The 26,907-nt window shown below is 34.0% G+C and overlaps 1 protein-coding gene and 1 long non-coding RNA gene across 2 annotated transcripts in view; both read left to right on the top strand.

Annotated features, from left to right (window-relative positions):
* The window catches only part of LOC146487104 (uncharacterized), a 201,041-nt gene that overhangs the window by 86,446 nt on the left and 87,688 nt on the right, over positions 1-26,907 (top strand). The window contains exons 12-13 of the mRNA XM_085089413.1: positions 4,923-5,045; positions 26,303-26,425. Coding sequence (XP_084945539.1) covers positions 4,923-5,045; positions 26,303-26,425 — 246 coding nt within the window. The remainder of the gene's footprint in view (positions 1-4,922; positions 5,046-26,302; positions 26,426-26,907) is intronic.
* Positions 6,118-24,241, top strand: LOC146487109 (uncharacterized). Its single transcript, XR_014857892.1, has 2 exons — positions 6,118-6,876; positions 23,313-24,241. It is a non-coding gene; the product is annotated as an uncharacterized LOC146487109 (long non-coding RNA).

The raw sequence follows: 26,907 nt of genomic DNA, 5'->3' as shown, positions 1-26,907 counted from the left end.
CTTCCAACATCCAAAAAACGTGTTTAAATAGTTTCCTTTAGTAAGATAATGGCAACTTCCTGTTTTCAACTGACGAGGGAACTGTCTGGATGCGCACTGATCGCATTTCCATTGGCTTAAAATGACAGGTGCGATATTCAAATAAACCTACGCTAAAACTCTACTGGTACTGAGAACAATAAGTTGCTATCAACAAGCTATCTGTTTTCATTCTCCTTTTAAAAATCAACATTTGTAGCCGACGAGTTGTCGGTGCAACTACGATTGAAACAAGAGGAAATCATGGATTCCAGGAACCAGCTTTACGTTTTTCTAACGATCTTATATTTGAGAGTTGTTTTCCCCTGCTTAGATGGTAAGTGCTTTTTCCTCAAATCCTTTGGCAGTTGTGTCTTGGTTCTGTTTCAGCTTCTTTCTTTCTTTTTTTTTTTTTTTTTTTGAAACATTTCACGCATTGATAAAATGGACTCCAATTGCGTATTTGAGAGAAGAAAACGCAACATTGTTTACTGATATATCAGAGCCTTCATGGCTAAAAAAATCACGCTTTGGAAAGTAAGGAGTCGCGTAATATTTCAGTTTAGGATTTCCAATAATATACTCAATTTTTACTCACAATTCTGTTCAAATCGATATGGTTAAAAAATAAATAAATTCGTAATTATCTAGACTGGTATAGCAAGTTTTTATATCATCATTTCAAATCTGAGTTAGCAACAAAGGTTTGTTATTTATTTTATCTTCACCTTTTAACAAACTGGTTGTTGACATTATTAGCTGCTATAAAACTCACGCAATATTCTACCCGTTGGAGATATTTTTCAGTACGTATGCATGTTCTACACATATTCCAGTTTTGTATTAAAAAGGAAACAGCTATATAAAGTTTAAATGCAAGGAAGATCCTCCCGGTTGCGTACTAACTGCGATGAGGATGTTTCCTGTATTTAATTTTTCATCCGCAGTTTAAAATATATGTTCCACATATTCATATTCATCTAATAAAACTGACCCAAATATCGACGATAGAGCATCCTATCTTGAAGTTGTGATTGTTAGAAATGTTAAGTTGGCAATTTCCTGTTGTTAACCTAAATTTCGTAAGCAAGATCTGAACATATTTCAGTTTTACATTAAAAAAAAAAAAGGAAACAGCTATTTAAAATGACGCAAGTATCGCCAATAGTGCATCCTTATTAATTAGAAACGTTAAGTTGGCAAATTCCTGCTGTTAACCTAAATTTCGCTCAAATGCGAACAGTTTAAAAATATTTTCCAAAATATTGAGGAATTCTCTTGACTGGTGGAAAAACTCATGACAGGCAATTGCTTATTTTCTCGTTTTCTTGACGTTTTACCAATATTACCATTTTAGCAATATTACCAGTATTTTACCAATATTACAATAATTTGTTTCGCTGCTCCTTTTCGCACCCAAAGCCTAAATTAAAGGCTCACATTATTGCAGAGACGAACCTGGCAGTCTTTAAAATTACTGAGGCAATTTCTTATCTCTTCACGTTGCAGACTTCAATTAATAAACAAGCTCAGTAAAAATGTCAATTGAGTACCGAGGACTTTTGACAGCTGGCTATCCATTGCAGCTGGATTTCAACAAAACGCAATCATTTTTGTTACGTTCTTATTGTTTTGCACTCCAAAGACTAAAATATTTTAAACTTCCTGAATTTGATAGTCCATCTCACTTTCATAGCTTAAAAGGTATGAAAAATGGAAGACACGACCTCATGTTCCTTAGGTCTTTTCCGCTCAGGCAGGTTTCGCTTTGAACCTTTATTTACAAAAAGCAAATTAAAATAGTGGAATTGTAGACTTGGGTAGCTAACAAAGTTTTGCTACCAGTCAGTTTTTCGCGTATGGTTTAAATTTTGTCGCGCCATTCTTGTCGCCACTTGTGATCCTCAATGAATGTTGATCATACTCTAGTTTGTGGAATTTAGTGGCAGGATTTTACACTCCGTGTGAGCAAAATATAAAGGCACTACAGAGACGCCACATTTAATTAGGTCATCACGCGCGTAGGGCCAAGTTGCTTTTATTCATTTTATCATTCTATATGCAAAAAGCGCGAGTGGAATAATTGTTTTGTGTATATTATGGCAGCCAACAAATGTTGACCACGACGATTTAAAGGACGCTACGTTCCCGGTCATAATAAAATTCCTTAATAATAAGTGGAAGATATATTAACGTTATTTTGCATAACAACAGGGGCACCCAACGGTTTCGGAGGGACATATAATCATCTAAGAAAGTTGGTTTTAGTTGAAAGAATAGCTGACTTTTCCTTTGCCAAAGTGTTTTCCCAAACACCGGAGAAACGGTCCCTTGGTTTACACTGAAACATGTTTACATGGAGATAAGAGTATCGTTGTAAAGTGCAAAATAAGACAGGCTAGCATTATCAAAAAAAAAAAAAACTCAGCGAGAAAATATACGACCAGTTTCGACTGTGTTAGTTAACACAAATTTGTCTTGCATTAAAAAAATAAATAAATAAATACAAATAAATAAAAATAAAAAATGGCTGTAAAACGATTTAAAATACAGCATTTGGGATTGGAAGTACACTTTAAATATTTTGCTTTGATCTCCTCGTCGGAAGCCTCTGATAGCACCTATGTTCACAATGTGTCAAATAAAAGTGCAAGAAAGACTACTGGATGAGGGGTTCGCTTCTAAATAAACCGCGGTGCAAGGTCGGTGGGGATTGGAAATGGATGTTTTGTTTTTTGATAAGGTAAGAGTTGATTGGCCACCGAAAAGAGTTTTAAGTGCTGACGTCTCGAGCGTTAGCCTTTCCAAATTGCCTTATATCAGCTTACCTGTCTAAACCTGAAAGAAATGAAGCTTGACAGTGTTACCAAAGGATACAGCGTTTGAGAAACGCTGTCGAGTCACCGGCGGACGGCGAAATATTTCTGAATATTTTGTTAAAGCTTAAAGTTTTCTTTGATTTTTATTTTTGAACAGTCTTAGGTTGCGAACTTAACTCCTGGGATAGTTTTTCATCTTTTTCTAATTTACGGTAAGGTGGGTATACCTACCCCGACACCTTAAGAGAAACGTGAGAGAATCTTGTCAAACAAAGCAGGACATTCCAGCGATTGACGTTTTAAGTTGTAGTTTTTTTTAAACACATGTCTCGTTTGGTTTGACTAGGCAAGTATTTCAACACGTATTCTTTTTGAAAACGCCCAAGCACTGTGAGGACAAACTTTTTTTGATCTAGGTCCTTCCAAAAAAAAAACATTCTTTTCACCTTTTGTTTAACCAGTTTCAATTTAATTGGCATCTTTCAGGTGATTGTCGTGAACTGGCCTTCCCTTCTTTTTTTTCCTTTGCTGACAAGCGTCTGGTGAATCACGACATAACCACTGTCAGAGTCCGAGATATGGATGCTTGTGAACTGCGTTGTTACCATGACCCTAACTGCGTCAGTATTAATTTTAAAAATACAGCAAATGCCAAGGGAACATTCAGATGTGACTTGAACAACGCTACTCATGTAGGACATGACAAGGAGTTTGTACACACAGATGGCTACTTATACCGTGGGGCAGATGTAAGTTCTTCTTCTTCTTCTTCTTCTTCTTCTTCTTCTTCTTCTTCTTCTTCTTCTTCTTCTTCTTCTTCTTCTTCTTCTTTTTTTCCGCTTATTACTTTCCAGGCTTTCGTACTTTGTCCTAGGGAAGTGGTCAAAAATACTACACTCGAACACTACTCAGCAAACCACAAAATAGATGGTGGTATTATTAATTAGATTGCTCCTGCTGAAGATTTGCAAATTATTACAAATTTTACTGAGCAACCATTATGCTTTATCTCTGTTAGATTTCCCATTCATCCTTTATTTTTAATATATATTTTTAGAGTGCTTGTGATAGGGCCCATTGCGATAACGGTGGTACCTGCCAATCTGGATTCACAGACAAAGGATATCGGTGTTTGTGTCCTCCTGGATTTATGTTTGCACACTGTAAACAGGGTAAGGAGCAAATATTCTCAATCATCTTGTATCGTTCGTCTGCAAATTTAACATGTTCTTTGTGGAAAATAGTAAATATTGGATAATTTACCATGCATTGAAGTGAAATGTCATTGCTAATTATTCGATTCCGTTTATAGCAGCTTCTATCTTAATACCTTTTTCTCACCATTTCCTTACTTTTCTGACGTGAATCAAACTAACATACTAAAACCTCAAACAAATTCCGTCGAGCAGATTGCTACGTCTGAAGATCTAATTGTTGAAAGTCTTGTTGTTCCGTTGCTTTGAAAGTTAATGTTTCCTACAAATATATTAACTGATACAAGACCAAAACACTCATAAACGCAAAAAAAAAAAAAAAAAAAAAAAAGCAACTTAATACGGCAATAACGATCAAATGTAGTTAGCGTCGTTTTTTGACATAACTCACTAGTTTCGACAGCAGTAATTGGGGCGGTTTGGCCCATTGTACAAGCATAATGTTTCAAAAACCATTGCTGAAGCATAATTACAAGGTTTATTCACTTTTTGAAGAATCAAAGCCAATATCCGTTTTACCCTTTATTTTTTCAGTACCTTTCTTAGTACACGGAATTAGAATAATTGCAAGTTTTGCTTGCATATTATTCAATAGACTAGGCCTCAGTAGTGCAAAGAGCAAATAACGTTATCCAACGGATAGGTAATTATAGCTGGAGTACATTTTGTCCACTGGATGGCAATTTATTCACCATATAGACATATCCGCTCTTTCAACAACCTAGGCCTGGGAATTACCAGTAATATTTTGACTTGCCCACCTGCTCAGATAATAGACCTAATTTTCTGCTGCAGCCCGGCGAGCATTCTCCATTCTATCAGCTACATTCCACGATAGTGCACTTTTTGACTGTCTGACACCTCATCTCAGATATAGATGAATGCATGACAGGAACACACAACTGCAGCAATAATGCCTTGTGTAATAACACCAAGGGAGGATTCAATTGCACATGCAATGCTGGATTCATAGGAGACGGAGAAAACTGTGCAGGTTAAGGTTTCATGATTTTTGGTTATTCCCTTGAGAGCTACGCTCTTTGTTTGGGACTTTAGTTTCCGTGATGTTGTAGTAATTCTCAAGATATAATATTATACCCTAACGGAGTGGAAGTGAGCAAGGAGACATAAGCTTGATATTCTCTCAATAGGCTTCCTATACACTATTCTATCAATTAAGTCAGAAAGTGTTGAACATTATTTTTTTTTCTTTCAAATGCAATGTCGGAAGAAGAATAAGCATGGTGTAATTGAACATTTTTTTGATTACTCGCACACAATCATTGATTCCAAAAAGTGGTTCTTCTATATTTTCGGTCAAACTTTGATTAATTGTAATCACTATACCAATCTGCGACTTTGCGGAAAAGTCATTTAACGGAAAAATCTCTGGGGGCATTTCAAAGATATCTCGTTTAATGCAAAGCAGGATTTGTTTATCTGATCTGCGCTTCACTTTAACTGTTTTCAAACATAAATATCTTAAAATCAGAGACACTCATGAAGCTCAATATACATTTAGAATGTTTTGCTGCGAGGAGAGACCTTTCAACAGTAAATTAAAGAGAAAGTGCCAAGTTTTATTTTGCCAGAGATATTGGTTAAAAATGCAGGAAAAAACAAAATTGCCCAGTAAAAAATTGATTCATTATTTACTTTAAAACGCTCTTACAGATTTATTTTATTTCGCCTGCAAGTTGTCTACATTGAGTAGTTTAAATCCCTAAGCTTTCGTCGTAAAGTGTCTTACTAGATTTCGAGATAACTGACAATCTCTAAAGTGAGAAGCTAGTAGTTAGATATTTACCGCTTTTGGCACACTTTTGAAAATTTCACTGAATTCATACCTGATTCAACAATGACTCCTGCAACGGAGACGTCAAAAACCTAAAACTCCTGCAACGGAGACGCTAAATTTTTATCCTCGGTTTTCAAAAACCTAACTCCTGCAACGGAGACGTCAAAAACCTAAAAACCTAAAAACCTAAATTTAGCTTTTGACCTAAAACCTAAAAACCTAAATTTAGGTTTTTCATAAATGACACCAACTCACAAACAATCATCGATTAAATCCAACCAACTCATCAATCGCTGATTTGAATGATGAATACAATATTTTTGAACACCAATTTGGATAAAAAAATAATCATTATGGTTGTTGTGTGACTGGATGCCGTTACTGTCACGCGTGACGTTGTGTGACTTGTCACGAAAATGGACAAAACCCTGAACGTGGGGTGCTCGGTTGGCTGTTTACTTGCCTGGCCCCAGCCAGGTCTTTTTCCCGCCGCTGACAAGGCGGCTGTCCATTTCCCAGTTTACCTCTGGGACAGAGGGAGGTTGAGTTCGGGAAAGAACTCTGAGCACCCCGCTGTAAACCAGTAGGGCCTGAGCGGGCTCACCCTGGAGGTACCGTCCACTGGAAGACATCCCACACTACTCAGTAATTCACCATCTGCACAAGCCGTTAAACAGGTTTCAGTCAGGGGCCAACTGACACCACCCTAAAGCTTCACCAAAGTTTGTGAACTAATATAATAATGGCCCGATTACCTATATATTACACTCAGTTCTGAAATTTTTACACTTGTGGTGCTATTTTTCTGTATATTGCGTAATATTGCTTGATTTGGATTAACACGCATGCGCTTTCATGCACACAACCCAAAGCGGACTGGACACTAGTTTGTTTAACACACGTGTCGGCCATTTTGTTGCCATTTTGCAAAGAGGTTGTATTTTAATGTTTATGGCTCCTGTTTTGGGATTTTTGAACATTTATTTTTCCACTTTCATTGTTCTGATGTTTGTAGACGCTTTTTGAGGTAAGGAATATCATTTATTTTGCATCCAACAATAGATTTTTTTATTGAATCGACTCGCTATCGAATACTCGTGAAACCGTGACTGTATGATAGAATGATTACACATCGACTAAATCCTTGATTGGGATCCAAGTATTAAAGGTATCATTGTATCCTTTCCACTTTACCAAAGCTTGTTTCTTCTTGTAATCTCTCCTGATAACTTTATCGATTCTGAATATCTCCTGATTAGCTTTCAATAATTCTGGTTCATAAAAACTACCTTTTATCTGTTCGTTGTTAAGATCTCTCAGTTTATATGTGATCGGATTCGTGTATTGTATTTTATCGATAATGAAGACCTCTTCTGTGAAATTGGGTGTATAACCCCGATCGAACACTTTTCTTTTGTACTTTGATATTCGAACCTTGTCACCAATTCGGAATTTTGGCTTGTTTGATACTGGTTTCAAATTGCCAAATAGATTGAAGTAAACAGTTCCTACATTCTTTTTCTTAGATGCTTCTGTCGGTGTCATTTTTATTGAACTGTGTTTAGTGTTATTATACTGCTTCAATATTTTAGGCAAAATATCCAGATACATTGTATTGCCTTGAGCAGTGAATCGTTTCCACATTTTATTTTTAATCGTTCGGTTCCATCGCTCAACAACTGAGGACTTTTCTTCATTTTCAGTGGAATAAAGTGTAATGTTATGTTTATTGAGCAAGTCTTTGAAATGTTTGTTGTAGAACTCTGAGCCTTTATCAGTCCACAGATACTTTGGTTTTCGACCCTCTTTGAATATGCTTTCAAATGCTTTCGTTATGGTCTCACCTTTTTTATCTTTTAATGGAACAATCCAGCCGTATTTACTGAAAACATCTATAGTCGTGAGAAGATACCTATTACCTTTATTCCATTTACTGAATTGTTGCATTTCAACAAGATCAGCAGCCCATATTTCATCAATATTATTTACAATAACACGCCGCCGAGTAAAGTTACGCCGTATGGGTTTATGCAGCTCATTAGCTAATTCTTCTTGCCAGTTTTCCTCTTTACCCGACGGCTTTTGACGTTTTTTGGAACCCCAAGACCCAGTTTCTGTTTTGTATTTATTGTATTTCTTGCCAACCAATGTCCCCATTGTCGTTCGGAATATGGAACAGCATCCAATGACTTTACCATCTTTTTGTCAGCTTTTAATTTACATTTTTTATCATCTTTGCAAACTGAATAATCAACATCATGTTGCATGGCTATTGCATCTGTTTTGCCTGTTGGTTTATCGTATATTTCCAGTATTTGCCCTGTTTTGGGGTTATATTTGACTTGATTTTCCAAATCATTGTATGGACCAGTGTATTTATGACCAGGTAATACCCACCCAGCTTTGGGCTTTGGGAGCTTACCAATCATTTTGTGTATATCAATTGAACCACCGCTTTTGGGTCGTCCTTTGATTCCTTTCTCATATTCATCCCAATTTGGTGGGTGCCAACCAATTGCATCATAACTTGAGCATTTCGGTGTGTTGTGAAATTTGCTCCCAATTTTTACCATGCTTTCACATGGATAATTTTTGTATTTTTCTAATGTCTTTTTTCCAGCCTTGCCAGACCAAAATTGACTCGACAATATACCAGTATCTGTGCTAAATGCACTTTTGGCAATGTCACCGGATTTGTATCTATCAAAGACTTCCTTTGTTGATGGAATTAATGTTCCAACAACATCCATCGACTTCGATGCAACCTTACCTGGTGTGCCAAATTGTTCTAAAATTGTATCTAAATTACCACCATCAAGTTCTTTTCGGTCAGTTTTGTACCTTCTTTTTGGCCTTACTTTGGTTGATAATTTATCAAACATCTCTGATCCAGTCTTTTGAACAAAAGGTGTTGCTTTAGAGATAGCATAATCAATAGCTTTTTTCTGTAATTTGGGGTTTCTCAATGCTTCGGATCCATAATAACGCCCCATTTCAACAGCTTTCTTTCCCATCCATGGTATTGCATGTTGAATTAACATATCAGCACCAGTTGATGCTAAAGTATCCATTATGCCCCCCCCTTCAGAGGGGCTAACTAGTTTCCCTGTTTTTTAACAAATTTGGTTTTAGTTATCCCACATTCAGCACATGTACAGAAGAACATAAGCCGACCATTTTTGGCTTGCTTGTAACCTGCAGGCTCAATACATTCAGTTTCTTTCTTTTGTTTAACACAATATGATTTGACCATTTTATATCACTATATTAGATTAATTATCATCAGAGTCAGACTCATAATCTGTTACCAATGTACACCATAAACATAATTTTCCTGAAAATTCTGTGTATTCATCACACTCTTCACAATATCTTATATCAACCATTATACAAACTAATTAGATAATTTTTTAAAATATTGGATTATAAAATTATGATTGACACTTTGATTGTTCATGTCAAAATGTGCATTGTGGATTGTTTTCAATATACTTGTACCCTTTTGTCTCTCAAATAAATAATACAAACACCAATAGCCACATAATACTGAATCTCTTTCTTGTATTTCATCACCTGAATACATTAATCGTTTGCCACTTGTTGACATGAATTGCATAATTTCTTTTGGCATAATTAACCCAAAACTATCAAAATATTCTACATATTTGTCTCCGTTTCGATACGCAACCCAATGTGTACCTGGCCCAATCTGTGAATCCAGGTTAATGATACCAACTTCATCTTTTTTCATCTTTTGTGGTAGATTATCTCTGCTGTAAATGCCTCTGAAGTGTTTTATTTTGAGTTTTTTGACCCAATCAATGAGTTCAAAGTTACTGAGTGGTTTATTTATGAATTTCACAGAATGTCTCCGATTAATGGAATCCCCTTGAATGGACTGTTTTTGCCTAACAACAGACCTTTTCCTTTTTTGGTTTTTTTTTTCCCTTTACCATACTGATCCCATGTACCGAAAAATGGAGGGGGTCTATAATTAAGTGGTAGGACCAAACCACCATCTTTTTTGGTTGTGTTTGGAACAAAAACTGGGACCGATCTTCTGGATCTACTTCTATCCACCTGCAAGCCTTTACCCATTAATGCATTCAAAACCATTGGAATGCCAATTGAAGCCAGTAAAGTACCCAAAAAACCTCCTGATTGTGCCTTAGTTGGTTTAATTACAATCTGTCCACCAGTATGTATTGCATTGACAATTTGCTTCTTTTGTGCTTCAGTGAGCCAATCTTTGTATTTTATTAATTGATCAATTTTATTTTGAGGAATGAGGAAACCACCAAATATTTTATTGACACCCACATTTGCAAGCCCAGAAAGTGCTCCAGTAGCTAATGGTCCAACTGCTTTCGTTGCCATTGGTAGTAATTTTGTGCCAATTTTGAATAATGATGACCAAAGACTGCCTCCTTGTTGTACAGCTTTTCGTATCTGTGTTTTGCTTATTTTAATATCTGCTCCAGTTTTGTTTTGCATTGCCTTTTTCAGCCTATTTATTTGTGTTTTGGTTAACATCAGCTGATCCGGTCCAGTTAATTCAGAATTTGATAATCTTATTGTTATTGCTGAATTGTTTTTTAATGCTTTTGCTAGTCTATCTTTTTGCCCAATTGATAGTGTTACTCCATGTGAATGATAAGTTGTCATATCTTTTATATAACTAACGTTACATTAATTATCGAAACAATAGTTTGCCATCTTTTTGAATGAGCTCCGCGTCTTGCTCGTATAATGTCAATGCATAAACTGAATATGCAGTTGCAGTTGTACCAGATAATTCATAGTGGAATGTCAGCTTTGTGGTACCATCTTTGATATCCATTTTTTGTTTTGTTAAATCGAAATACAAGAATGGGAATAGTGTTTTGAAATTGTTGACATTCAATAAAGTCCCCTGACTGTACTCATTGTTTGCATGCACATATTTGAGGACATCTCTGTAAACTCGAGTCAAATCAGCCTCTGGAGTGTAATGTACATCAGGATATTCATTGCCATTAGCCACAGATAAATGACAATTTAGCAATGTTCTGGGATCTGTTGATACACTAAATGTATTGTACAAAAATGGATTTACTGTTTGTGCAGCAAGATTTGCATCATTGATAATGAAAACAAATACATGCCTTGGCTTTGAAATCCCACTTGTTATCTGAAAATTACCACTTCTTTGTGTTGAAGAATTACTTCTCTCAATATTTTCTCGCAAATAAACCCATTTATGTGGCTTCAAAAACTGACTCATATACAGTGATTGTCCTTCTGAATTGAAAGTGATTCGTGGCACAATAAGCTCCATTCTGGTAATAATTACACGACAATCAGCCCCAGCTTGCCATATTAGAATAGTATCAGATTCAATCTGCAAATTTAATTCCAATCTTGTTGATGGTAATAACTCATCCATCAATGCTTCAAAGAATGAGTATCGATTCAATGGTATTTCTGTATTGACAACAACTGATAGACCCAAAAGTGCTTTTCTTACAGCAAATCCTTTATTGTAGTTATCTTCAGCCGATCGTTCTTCAGCGTGTCGGTTTGTATCCAGATAGAAAAACTCATTTGTTGCTGTCGATTGAGCATATCCTGGACTATATTCCAATAGATTCTTGATATTAACACAATGATTTGCATCATTACAATCATATACCATTTTACCATTCAATCTTACATCGAAATCATGTATAAGACTGTGTGAACCATTAACAATACCATTATGGTCTTCAGCTGCTATATTTGCATTCTGCATTGTTTGGACTTTAAAACCAACTGATATTCTTGCATTATACCAATCAAATGGGGTCACTTCTCCTGTGTTGTCAACAACAAAACGATAACCATCTTTCTTTTGTGACCTATTATTTCCTGGATTACCAGTATTCAATGGTGTCTCCAATTGGAAGAAGACATCTTCGTATCTCTCAATGTATTTTGGATTTCTGAATGATTTCATTTATACAGATATGTTACATTATTTTCATTTCCTCCTTCTTTTGAGTTTTCCACCGGATATCATCCTATTAACTCTCTCAGCTATTTGAAAATCAGTCAGTGGCTGCTCCATTTTTGGTTGGCTCATTGTCACTGATTTTGTTTTGGAAGGTTGTTTTTTGCTCAATAATTGAATTATTTTATCACCTGCTTTATTACCAGCAAACTCACCAGTTTTGGTGACTGCTTTTTCAGCTGCAGTTTTGGCTCCTTTCTTAGCTAATTCTTTTGCTGTTTTTCCGAAAAGTTTTGATCCAACTGATCTGAAAACATCCATAATTCCTTCACCATGGATATGTTTCATCGCATAACGACCCAATTCTGGGTCAAAACGTGGCTTAAATTCACTTTGTCGTACCATATATTGATATATTATATTAAACTAGACCTGAGAATCAAGCTCATGAACCAGTCAATGCCATTCAAGTCAATTGGCCGACCCAAAGCGTCAGTCACTGTTATCCCCATTTCTGAAATAATTGATTTGGAAACTGGGCTGAATAATGCTCTTTTTGGCTCAAAAGTAAAGGGATAACTCCTTGTTAAATTGTCAGTGGGTATCATTATCAGTGTATTTGTGAATCGTCCATCACTGAGGCTATCAGTTATTATATCACAATTAATGTCCAAAACGTCAATATCATTGGTAATATTTGGCAATTTTGTCCCATGTTCAGTTTGGTTAATTAACTTTGGTTCAAATCCAATAAGTGCTCCAAAATTAGAGTTTCTAATATCAAGCTGCCATTGGTTGTCCAGCTCAATGACAACTCTATATGATGAAAGCACAAAATATAGATTGATGCCCTTGCTGGAAGATGGTTTATCTTCATTTTGAATTATTGATTGAGTGATATAATCATCAAGATCATCATATGAATACATTCCATCAACAAATGTGATTGTTTCCCATTTTGTACCATTATCTGGGCTGTATTTTATTGTATTATTGTTGTATCCTGCATTGACATTATGCCACGAGTATGTCATTGACACTCGATCAACAGCTAGCTCATGTCTCATTGTTGTGTCAAGCTTCAATGGTGGATCAAATTTGATAATAAAGTCTTCAGGCCGACTTCGACCTATTTTTTGACGGTTAACAGATGAAATATGTATCGCTCTTTCTTGCATATATACTTCAGTTATATAATTAATTATGTAACTGATTACGCGACCTAGCGAATTATATATTGTTGCAATAAATCAATGAGTTGTTTGTTGTTTATCAAGCCAAGTTGATTCAATTTATGGGCTATTTGTGAAAATTCCTCTTTGACTCCATTATTGCCAGCCAAAATGGATCCACCAAGCAATTCCATTCTGTCAATCAAATCATTAGCATCATTGAAATAAACAACACCAGAGCCCAATTTCTTGAATTTTTTGCTGTATTTCTTCTTTGGTTGCGTATAACCAGAACCTTTTTTGATGGTTTTCATTCCTTCTGGGATTATTTTAATGCGCCCTCTGTATTTTTGCAATAATTTTATATCTTCATCTATTTTATCAATTTTGTCTTTATTCTTGGTCTTTCCTTGGCCCTTGGATAAAGGACCCTTCTTTGTTCCAAGTTTTTTCAACATTTTGCCAATATAAGCATCGTAATCATTGATGTCAATATCTCCTTGCATAGAAGCTTGGAGAACAGAACTCGGAGGTGCAAGATCGTATTGCATCAATTTTTGGATTTCATCAATATCAAAACCAACATCCAAATTTGATTCAACATCAGGTGACATCATTAATGGTTTATAGTCAATTGGTAGCTTTGCTTCTGGTGATTGTGTTTCAGGCTGATAAGTTAACATAGCAATGTCTTCCAAACCTGAAGTTAACGCTTTTTGGTTTTTCTCCAATTGTTCAATCAGTTTGTCTTGTTTTTCATCAATTGTGTTTTGTTTCCTCTTGAGCTTTAATAATTGGTTTGAAAGTTTCTGTTAAACCTTGTTGTAAATCTTGTTTATCATGCTTGTACTCCTTCAATGTATCTCTAACTTGTTTGGTTATTGTTCCAGCCTTAATCTTGGCTTCAGATAGTTGTTTTAATCTTTGTAGATCCATTATATTATTAACTTATATAATGTATTGATATACATGGAAATCCCAAATTATGATAGACATGATAAAAACACTAATTTCAAAAGATTGTATGGTTACATGCCAAGTGACACGTTTCGGATGTTAATATGTGGTAATTCAGGATCTGGAAAGACAAATTTATTGTACCATATGCTGATGAAACCACTTTTGTATTATGATAGAATACATTTATATGCCAAAAATTTGGAGCAACAAAAATACAAGGATATGCTACAAACATTGACTGATATATCAAATAGTGTCGGGTATAATGTCCTTGTTTGTAGCAATGATGATATAATTCCAGTGGAGGAATTGAAGGATGAAGATGCCCAGAAGATAGTCATATTTGATGACTTTATTTGTGAAAAAAACCAGAAACCATTGATTGATTATTTTATTCGTGGCAGACACAAGAACTGCTCTGTTATTTATCTGAGCCAATCGTTCTACAAAACACCAAAAGATATTCGACTCAATTGCTCTCATTTCTGTGTCTATGACTTTCCTAGCAGCAATGAAAGAGGTCTGATATCCCGTGAGTTGGGCGTCGAAAAGGATAAATACATTAAAGCAACCAAAGAGCCATTTTCATTTCTATATGTTGATAAGCCCATGAAGAGAATTAACAGGAATTTTTATGGAACAATATAACCAAATGATATAAATGGGAATATTCAACGAACATAGTTCATCGTCTTCTTTCACAACGGTTCCTCTTCAAGGAGCCGCTGGGCCTCAAGGAATAGGGTTTAAATTAACCCCAAATGGAAATTATGATATACAAAACAAAAAACTTGTTAATGTTAAACAAGGAGCTGATCCCAATGATGTTGTCACAAAGAGCCAAATACAATTGTTGGATAATGCTCCTGGTGATGTGCGAGCTAATAAAGCAGTAATTTACAGCAACAGTGGAAGTGTTCATACCAATAGTATTTATCTACAAGACACGCCAGACGGTGCTGGCAGCTTCAATGATGTTCGATTATTGACTGAGCATCAGTCTTATGAAAACATTCATCTTAATATACCAGATTTGAAAAACTTTGATGGCCATGGTGGACGAGCTAAAAGTGAAATAATGGTTACATCAACAGAACAACATATTACTGGACGGAAAACATTTTTTGATATTAGTGTTTTAAAACCTGATAATAACGATCAAGCGGCGAATAAAAAATATGTCGATGATGAGATTAAAAAAATACCATCACCTGATTTGTCTACATATTTGAAAAAAGATGGCACTGTTGAAATGACTGGAAATCTGGATATGGGTAATCAACAAATTACTCATCTTGGATCCAATATACAAAATACATATGATGTCGTTAATTTAGGTTTCTGTGATACAAAATATTTACAAAAAGTCTCCAATAGTGACCTCGATATGGACAATCATAAAATCAAAGATATGGCTCAACCAACTGATGATAACGATGCTGTTAATAAACACTACGTTGATCATAACTTTCTCAACAGGTTAACACCCAATGCTCTTGGTGGTGAATTAGATATGAGAGGTCATAAAATAATCGTTCTTGGAAATCCTTCCGATCCCAATGATGCTTCCACTAAAGCATATGTTGATACAGAAATAGCTAAAATACCATCTGTTGGAAGTGATTTGAGTGTATATTTGAAAAAAGATGGAAGTGTTGCAATGACTGGAAACCTTGATATGAATAATAAACAAATCAAAGATATGGCTCAACCAACTGATGATAATGATGCTACTACCAAAAAATATTTTGATGACAAATTGGAGCAAAGTCATCTTGTCAGCAGCCATAAAACAAATGAATTCAAATATCTTACAGATACCGATGAAAGCAGTTCAGAATATAATATCACAGTGTATGGAATAGCTGCTTTCAATCAATCCCCACATCAGAATAAAAAAGCTTATGATATCACATTGATTAAAGACAGTGGAAGTAATGATTACAGATCAAGGATAGGTTTTAATATTTATACTCTTGCTATTGGAACATACACAATTGTGTTTGAATTCTACCCACCAGAAATGACTAATATTCAATTATCATGTACTGCTTCTGAAGCATACATCCACAAAGCTGTACAGCGTGATTTCACTGCTTATAGCAAGCTATTGGTTCAATTCAATAACAACAGCAAACAAACTCCAAATTACATCTATTTGACGATGCATGGAACAGCCACAGCGACTCCAGTACAATGTCATCTGGTTGTTTACGGTGTCAAAGATTGGTCAGATAGCGTTTATCCAGGAGTGTATGATGGCTTGGACAATGTCATGTTTGAATATAAAAATGGAGATATGGAGATGAAAGTCAATATGGATATGAATAATAAGATTATTTCTGGTTTATTAAATCCGATATTTGATTCTGAAGCAATGAATTTGGGTTATTTTACCAACTTATTCAAAACGAAATACACTGGAACTATTGCCAGTGGTGTTTTCCAAAGAACAAATCCAACAAATAATTTTCAAATCGCTGCTGATGGAAATAACTTTTTCAATCTATACTCCATTGTTTTCCAAAGCAATCAACAAGTTGCAAATGCACAAATTTTGATAAATGGGAAAAAACAAGGTGAAACAACCAACACTGACACATACCACAGAATCGGGAACATAATAAGTGGAAGCAATACATTTGATTTGCCCAAATCAAGAAAATTTGTCAGTATTGATTCTATGTCAATATTGGATAATATTGGAGCAGGAACTGCTGTTAATGGAACTTTTGAATTGAAAGTATTATACTCTGATTATTTTGAAAGATATCATGCTGTCAATAAAAGTTGGTTGTCAAATATTGAAACTACAAGTGTTGTTAACGGCAACATAGAAAATGGAGTTTTTGAAAATGTTCATGGTTTCAATTTTGGAACATTAGGCCCGGTTAAAATAAAAAATATTGTAATTAATACAAAACAGCATTACCAAGTTTCTTTTGTTGCCATTGCTAACAGTAAAACTTCATTTTCCCATTTAATACAATTTAATATGAGAATTGGGAGAAATTTCATAACTACAAATACAACAATCAAACCCATGATAATTCAAATGGGGATTTATAAAAAAAGTCCGGGGAATGTTTCTCCAATTATAAACCATGAAGTCACAGGAACTTTTGAAATTTATTTATCAACACTATTAATATAATGCCATATGTTGAAGATGAAAATGGAAATCATATTCTTGATGAAAATGGAGACAAAATAGAATACACAGTAACTTATGACAACTTACCAGATGGATTCAAATATAGAGAACCAATACATCTGAATGATGATGGTCATTTGGATACAGAAAACAGACATTTAGTTATCAAAGATGGAGTTAATTCAAATCATGCAATTTCACTCCAACAATTAATTAACAACAATGAGGACATCATCAAACCATATATTGAAACACAAATACAACAAGCTCTGGCTCAGTTTAAAGCTCAACAAGCTCAGGAAGCTGTAACGTTTCTCAACAATCAAGTTGCAATGAGAATAGGAAGAAAAAGTGGTACAATACCAAAAACAAATTACAAATGGATAAAATTATTGAGTAAAGATGACATTAAAGGAATCAATACATTGCAAGAGATTATTGTGACAAACACATATATCAGGAGAAATGACAGATATCATCATTCTAAATCCGATTTGGTGTCATCATCATTTGATCAATTGGAATTCTTCTTTGATGTGTCATTTGAAAACTATTATTGCTACTTCAAGAATCATCCATCTGATTGGACAATGAAGTATTTTGTTGAATATATTAGGATACAATCGCCTGACAATAACCACTAGGTCGTGGACTCCGTTACTTTATTCTATAAAAATATTGTAATCAAATTGTATAATGAAAGAATTGTCAGAATTGCAAGAACACATTCGAACATCGATGATAGATTTTCACCGTAAATTGAGTCTTCCAATATTACCCAGACAGGAATGCATGATAAAAAGTATCGTAATATTCACATATTTGTATGAAAAACATTACAACACAGGTTTACCTGATGAAGTTTACAAAGAGTTAATTCATGATGGAATCGGATTAATTGGTCCTGGAGATGGATGGTTAACAGCTATTCTCCATCGATTATTTGGTTGGCAACCATATATCAGATCACATGGAATATTACATGATGCTTATGGCCAATTTTACAACAGATATCATCATGACAAAGGATACATGTACACCATTAATGAGAAAAAAACATATCCTTGGATGAAAAAATGCATGTTTTTGGGTCAAATAACTGGTCTCTATTATTGCATCAAAAATAAGATAACCATATAATATATGCAAAAGAAGAAATTAATAATTGATTTCAATCATATTTCAAATCGATTATCAACAGAAGAAATTGATGAATTGAAAGCTTATTACATGACATATCACAAAAAGATGTGGATGTACAAAAGTGCATACAAAAGATTCAAAAAATGGGAATTCGCTGGTAATATTTCATCCATTGTATTTGCAACTGGTGGTATTGCATCATCGGTTGCAACCAGTGGAGCTTCATTATTGGCAATATCATCGGTGTCTGTCATAATTCAAGCTTATATGAAGCATAAAAAAGTTGAAATCAAACTTTATCAATGCCAATATGCTTTTCAAACTTACGGACATTTATTAAATGAAATAAAAGAAATAATGAGAAGTGGACATTTTGATAGAGATGATTTGACAAACAAGCTTACTCAAAATGATGATTTCATTTTGGATAATTCGCCGATTGTCGATAAATGGGGTAACAAATATGATAAAAAATATCAGATATTCACTTATGTTTGATTAATAATGTGCATGATTTGGGGGCCAATAATGTCCATAATTTTATCCCAATAAACATTGTATAATTTCATTGTTTTTTTGGATTTTGACAACTCAATTTGGGAAGAATCAATTTTCATTAATTGCAATATTCTATGCAAAAGATATTTCAAACTGATTATTCTCTTTCTTTTACCATTGATTTGTGGCAGTATTTTGTTTATTTCAACGAATATTTTATGAATTTTGAAATTGGTTGAACAACTGATTTCAATTTTGTTTTTCAAAATAATTTTATCTAATGTATGCGACAAATGGTATTTTCTATTATACACTGTTTTCTTGTATATTTTGAACAAATTGGCATGAAAATTGATATATTCTGTTTTGTATTCTTCACCAACAACCTGTCCACAAGCAACACACGTTAATTGACATTCCATGTTTTTCAAATTCTGTGATCCACAACATTCAGGCATTGATGGTTGTGTCTCAACTTTGGATTCATCATGATATCCACAAAATTCACATTCATCTTTGCAATGCAGGAATTGGCACAGAGATGATTCCACCTGCTTGGAAACATCTTTTGGTTTTTTCAAAATGGATTTCATTTTTGTATAAATATAGTATATAATATAATTACACAAAAATGTTTTCAAAAATATCTCATCACAAAAGATGAGTCAAAGTGTTCAAATCAAATATTTATCAAAAAACAAATAAAAACCAAGTTTTGTCACAAGTTTTTGTCGCAATGTTTTGATCACAAGTTGATACTATCATTGGATAGCATAATGACCATAGGCCAATGAGTGTATTCCATCAGGATACAAATATCGTTTATCATCAAAACATGACAACGATGTCTTGTTGATGGTGTAACTACCAAGTTCATGATGGTTACTTCTGATTGTTTTCATTTGGTGAAATAATTGTTTCTCATTGAACAACACATCTTTGTAATCAAAATGTTGAATATCATTTTTGATCACATTCTTTTTGATTCCTTTGGCTGTTTTTCCACTATTGTTGTTATCTTTGATATATGAATACATTTTGGATCTCAATCCAACGAATTCAGTAATGGGTACACCAGCAGCTTCATCTTTGAATTTTCCAATAACTTTCTTGTTTGTGGAGTCATAAAATTGATGATTTGATGGATAATCCGAGTTATCAAACATTTCTTTTTTATTCCAAAAATCTTGATACACATCTTCGGCTTCAATTTCATATGTCAAACTGTCTGTATCCGTAAACAGTAACTTAGCTTTGTTACCATATTTGTTTTTAACGAAATTGTAATGGAAATCGTACATCAATGTTTTGCTCAAATCAAGGATACACATACCAACGTATGCTGGTCTGTTGAGTGTCAACGATTCCTTTATTTTATGGACTGCAACCAAGTTTTCATTAAAGATTTTGCTATTGATGAATGTTGGTTTGGAAGTCATTTTCAATAATTGTTTCTCATTAGTCACCAGTTTAATGTCTTCTCGTTTTCTGATATTCTCCATTGTTTTACCGAAGACACTATTGTTCATCAGTTTGAAAAAATCTTTCTCAAAAGCATTCTTTGCATTAGTTCTTTGTCGTGTATTGAAATCAATATATGCCTTCAACCAAGGACTTTGATTAAAGGATAATACACGGTGTATTTTAGTCAATTTCAAACCCAATTCACGATACAATTGCAGATTACGATAATGTAATACATATTTTGATTTGTTTGCCAATGTTGGAATCAGTTTTTTGACTTGTCCACTTGTTATTCCAAATTTTTCTGCAATTCTTTGGCAATAATCTGACAGCATATTTGGTGCCACTTTGATTTGTTCAGCGCCACATGGATAATCATTATGCAGGTCATGTAATTCATGAGGATATTCCAAATCAACTTCCAATAAATATCCAGTCTTATTATCTTTAGGAATCGTTTTCCAATTAATGTTTTTTATTTGCTGTTTATTCAACCATTTGAAATTCCCAGTTGGAAGATGTTGTGACATAGCCCATCCATATAGATTGTTTGCATCCAAATACATGATATGTTTACTGGGTTCATTTGGATTCCAATTTTGCATGTATTTGTTGTTAGCTTTGCCGTATCTATTGGCTATGTAACTGATTCCTCCACGCATGCCCTTTTCAACAAATTGATACATATCAATATCCGTGATTAATTCAAGTTTGACTTCAGTCATTTTCAACATTGCATCCCAAGATAATCCCGGAGATGTAAAATAATGACATGGATCCAATCTATAGTATTCCAAACATGTTTTACGGAAATTTTCAAAAACATCAGCCAACAGCAGTACATCAGATTTGAGATATAAATCATGGTATTCGCCCATGGTTTTCAATTGAAATGTATTCCAAACATTTTGTGCATGACTGTATTCTTCATCAGTAATATTTGTATTATTCATTTGACTGTAAAATTCATCTTTGGTTGGTAATTGAGTATCATTGAATTTATCAAAATTACTCATAAAGTCATATGGATAAACTCCTTTTTGTTTCATTAATTGTAATTTACGACCTTTGAAAACTTCACTGGTATATTTGAAGGCATCTTCTGGTAGATTCTTTACAAGATTTGCCAATGATTGATTCATAAACTGAAGACTGTCGATAAATACTAAATTATAACCCAACATGAATGCCATGTATTGTTCCATGTTATTTGGGATTACATTAATTTTGTGTTGTCTGGTTTCACCTTTTCTATCCACATAAGTATTGGTCTCAATAATTTTACCAATTTCTTGCATTATAAAATGACTATCATATCCTTTCAAATTATGAAATATTACAGGGATTTTGTTAGTTATTGTAAAATCTCTGTTACATTGATTATGGGCTGAGCCACGGAATTTTCCAGTAATATGACAATGATCTCTGACACGTTTATCATTTTTTGTGAATTGTTTGCAACAAATATGACAAGATGTTGCTTTTTGGAATTTGTCTTCATCTTCTGGAGACATAACTAATGGTTTATTGAATTTGTATTTGATTGTATTGCGGCAATATTTGACTTCATCAAGCATTGCTTGCATAAATTTGTAAACAGCTTTTTCTCCACGATAATATTTAATTGATTTGGAATATTTGTCATCATAGCAGCATACAACTTTGTAACCATAACCGCAATCAGTGTGTTTTTGATAAGCTTCAGTAAAAGATTGTTGGTTAGATTGATTACAACCATGAATTGGTTCAGTGATTGCTTCAAAATCTGCGTATATCACGAATGGCGCTTGCATTTGTTTATTAAAATTTTTGAATTCTATTTTGGAACCAACTTCGGGCATTTTGATTGATTGTACACCATTGATTTCAATACATACTTCCTGATGCTTGGTTAAAACTCGTTCTGATGAAAAACATTGCAAACAATGCATACAGAAATGTTTCTTATGTTGGGTTTTATTTTTACTAAACATGAATCGGTTAAAATCTTTGATAAGACAGTAATGTTTGTTTTCATCTTCTGAGATTAGCAATAGATTCATCACATTCTCAAACTTTTCTTTTGAAACATAAATTGGATAAGTTTGTTTGTTTTCATAACCAAAAACATTGATGTTGATACTGTTTTGGATTTCAATTTTGTTGTATTGTTTGATGGAAACAGGGAATTCAATTCCTTGGTAATCCAATTGTGGCATGAATGCTTTATCTGTTTTTTTGATTCTTTGTGGATTGTCATTTCGTGGATTTAAATGACGGACGTGACACCAACGAAAGCATTCATTATCTTTATTCTTGAGATTAATCAATCCACTTTTGTTATGTTGTAGTTCAGTTGGAAGTTTAATGTAAGAACTTCCAGTAAGAGGCTCATATTTGATAATATTAATGTAATGTCCATTGATTGATTTAATTATCCAAGCTGAACCTTCACTAATCCACTTGTGAATATCATTCATAATTTGTTCAACATTAACATCCAAAGATTCTTGAAAATCATTGGCATTAGTTATTGTTTTTGGTTTACTATTAAAATATCCAATTCTGGAGACAGTTTGGTTTCCTTTTTGTTGTTCAAAATAAATTGTCAAAGTTTCAATAAATTTAATTCCTTTCATTTGAGTTAATAATTGTTTCATAAAATGAGCAATAGCTAATCTGGTTGAACTCATTTGTATCAAAGGATCTGTTTCATTTTTAATTCCAACTTCATAAGATTTGTTATATCCCTTGAATGCTCTTGCAACTTCTGTGATTTGAGTTCTCTGTCTAGGAATCGGAGCCATTTTCTTCATTCTTGGTGCTGCTTTGGGTTTATCAGCAAATTGAATCGGAGGTGGAATAATATTGTTTCTTGGTTGAACAATTGGTCGATCTCTGAATTGCATTGGCGGTTTGATGATTGTATTCTCGTAATCTTTTACCATTTGTTTGACAGATTTTCGTGGATAGGGTATTGGTTTCACTTTTTTGGTTCTCGGCATTGGAACCGGTTTTTGTTTTTCCAATAATAATGCTATTAATTGATCTTTCGTTAATTTTGATAAATTAGATTCGTTCATTATAATATTATACGACAGATTATTTTTATTTTGTGATTCCAGATTTGCTAATGGATGAAGACTGGAGGCAACATCCATGCCAGTCATCTGTGGAAGGACTGACGGCTTCGTTGATTTGTTTCTGTTTTGTGGCAACATGGCCTGTAAACCCAATGTATTGAATTCACAGGTCACTAACTACAAACTAAACTACAAAAATCACCAAAATTCCATGCCTGGAAAATGTTGCTGAAGTTGTTTCTTGTATGGGAATTGATTGTTTTTAATATAAGTCATCAATGTTTTATATTTTTGATCAATCAATTGCTTTTCATCTTCTGTAAAATCATCGTCTGATTCTTTCATTTTGATATCCCATTTTATTTTTTCAATGGGTTTATCAGATGTGATTTCAATTAATGTTTTATATTTCTTGGCTTCATGAGCGTGTTTCATGTTTTCTGAATGAGTGACTACCTCCAAATTGTCTATACAATTATCTTGTTTATTTGAATTAATGTGATTTATTTGCATTCCATCTGGAATTTCACCTTTGATGCATTCATAGACAAGTCGATGAATAAAATATTGTTTACAAGGTAATCCAATTTGTGATAATCTCTTTGCCATATAACCAGAAGTATGTATACATCCAATTGAACATCTCTTGGTTTTTTTATTAAATATTTGGCCATATTTGTTGGCTCCGAAGTTAGTATAAATAGGGTGATAATTAAATACATCACATTTTATTTCAACATTTTGTGTTGATTTGTATTTCATTCCTTTGCATTCATTTCCCTTGTATATCATGTTTTGTTGTCTAGTCACAAGCGCCAAATTTTCAATTGAATTGTCTTGTTTATCATTATTGATGTGATGTATTTGATAACCATCTGGAATTATTTGTTGGTTTACAGCTTCATAAACAAATCTGTGAGATGTGTAGCATTTTTTGTTATTCATATTTAAATTAAAATAACCAGAAGCCATCATTTGACCTTTCCTCGCTTTTAATCTTTTGCGATTAATGATGTAACCATCTTTTGAGGCAGCATAATTATGGTAAATTGGATGAATATGATATGTTTTTCCTTCATGAAAAACAGTGTTTGATGCCAGAATTTGCGTTGATGAATTTTCACTGGCAGAAGAATCCAATACATTTTCTCTAATTTTTATTTTCTCACTCATTTCTTCTATAATAGTATCTATCACCAAAGCTTTAAGCCATTTTGGTTTTCAAATTCATGCCTAAATTACCCTCCAAAAAGACATCAACCATCATCGAGTTAAAAATATAGCCAAACAACCCTTGTATTCATTGATGATTAATCCCTGTACAATGGAAAATCTTTGTCATCCAAATCGTTACACATTCTATAAAACATCTTATTAATTAACCTGTTTTCTGTGCGTGTAAACTCGCAATCATTGTCTTCCATTGGTGGAAATTCCATTAATCTATTGACAACTCTCAATTCATCTTCAGAGTAAGAGCTGTTAAAAAATTCTTTTCTGGCTTTGTGCATGTGTTTAATATTTTCAGAGGCTGTAACCAATTGCAAATTTACAATTGAATTGTTCTGGCGATTGGAATCAATGTGATTTATTTGCAATCCAGGAGAAATATGTGTTTGATTTACGGCCTCATAGACGAATCGATGAGCGGGGCATGTATTGTTACGTCCCGGAGAAATTATATAATAGCCATTCTCAGACAAATATCCTTTTCTAGGTTCTAATCTTTTACGATTGATTATATAACCATCAACTGAGGCTCCGTAATTTTCAAATGTTGGATGAATAAAATATGTTTTATCATTGTGATCAAATTGGTTGTTACTCATTTTTCAAATATAAATTAGATTACATAAAATTGAATAACCGGTTTAAACCAGTTTTGAAAAAAGGAAGGAAAATTTAGGTTTTTAGGTTTTAGGTCAAAAGCTAAATTTAGGTTTTTAGGTTTTTAGGTTTTTGACGTCTCCGTTGCAGGAGTTAGGTTTTTGAAAACCGAGGATAAAAATTTAGCGTCTCCGTTGCAGGAGTTTTAGGTTTTTGACGTCTCCGTTGCAGGAGTCATTGTTGAATCAGGTATGAATTCAGTGAAATTTTCAAAAGTGTGCCAAAAGCGGTAAATATCTAACTACTGAAGCTATGCGCTATCGTTACTATGGTTATAGCTGTTGATTGGAAAATGATAAAAAAAAATTAACGTTGATCGTATGTTGAAATGCTGATATGGTGTTTGGGAGATCGAAGTTTATCTTCTATGCGAGATTGTAATTTCACAACTTTAACCCTGAGTCCAGAAAAAAAAACTGCTGCGAGCTTCCTTAACATTCCATTCATGTGTCAGATGGAAATTAGTCAAGGAGCAAGTTTAAAGTAAGTGTTGAGAACCTGATTATCTCGCAATATTGCGAAATTGGCAGATGGTGTCTCGTTCAATTTTGTTTATTGAAACAATCACAAAAAATGTGTTTATTTGATCACCGAAGCGCAATTTGGGCTACTAAAATAAGCTTAAAGCGCAACCAATAAAAATTATAAAAATGGCCCTTCCTAACCTTAACCTTCAGGGAGGTCTTGGCCAAGGTTAAAGAAGTGGAAAACCTTCCCACAGTACAACTGTCGATTATATCTTAGAAAAGCGGAAAGAATCTAAAATAGGCTCACATTGAACCTGGATTATAAAAATACGGCCAAGTTTATTGTAAATTAAATTCAGTACTAAAATTGGCCTGAAGGCAATAGGCTGCATAAAAACAATGTACAGCAACAAAATTTTTACGGGTTCAAACAATCTTGAATTTAACAGGGATCATTTTAAATATAAACAACCTTTTGTAAATTACGTAGTGGTGCAGTAACAGCAACAACGAATAATTAAGGCGACCGGCTGAACAGCACCCGCTATAAAGAGACAATACAAGACAAACAAGGGGATTTTAGAACTATATCATATGGAGAAGGAAGATTGAAACCCAAGGCTGATTCCACATACATTCATGATAAGCACTAATATTTTCTCCCATTACGTTTCGTAGATACAGACGAGTGTTCTACCAACTCTCACAGCTGTGATGTTAACGCTTTCTGCAGTAACATCGATGGATCGTACACGTGTGCATGTAATTCTGGGTATTGGGGCAATGGAAAAACTTGCACTGGTGAGTTATTTATAATATTTTCTATTCGATAAGGAGTATTATTTAAAGTGCCTATCACCCTTACACAGTTTTAATGAATTTCGAAAATTTATGCATGTCTAAGACGCTTTGCGAAGAAATAAATCGTATTCCATGTTTCGTTTTGTTTTTATCCGACAACAAAATCGCCCAAAATAGGCCGTTTTCCGCCATATTGAACACAAAAAGGAGCAGTTGGGAGACTGGGTTGTAACAAGCTTGTGACGTCGACCCGGTATCTCAGCCACAGGAGCATTTGCTCATTTGTCACTACATTCTCTGTACTGAACTTGGAATGTGCCAAAAAGGTATGTGGTAGGTGAATATGCTGCCTTCTCAGTTATGTAAAAGAGTATAGTTCTGCACGCTATACTGTTCGATAATGATGAAGCAAGGAAATGCAGAAAGAAATAGATCGATTTCATGAAACAAAACCGGGATAACCCGGAAAATCGTCAATATGC

Source organism: Pavona decussata, unplaced genomic scaffold (assembly GCF_977016875.1).
Source record: "Pavona decussata unplaced genomic scaffold, jaPavDecu1.1 SCAFFOLD_18, whole genome shotgun sequence".
In the NCBI taxonomy this organism is placed as follows: domain Eukaryota; kingdom Metazoa; phylum Cnidaria; class Anthozoa; order Scleractinia; family Agariciidae; genus Pavona; species Pavona decussata.
This window is presented reverse-complemented; position numbering and strand designations above follow the sequence as displayed.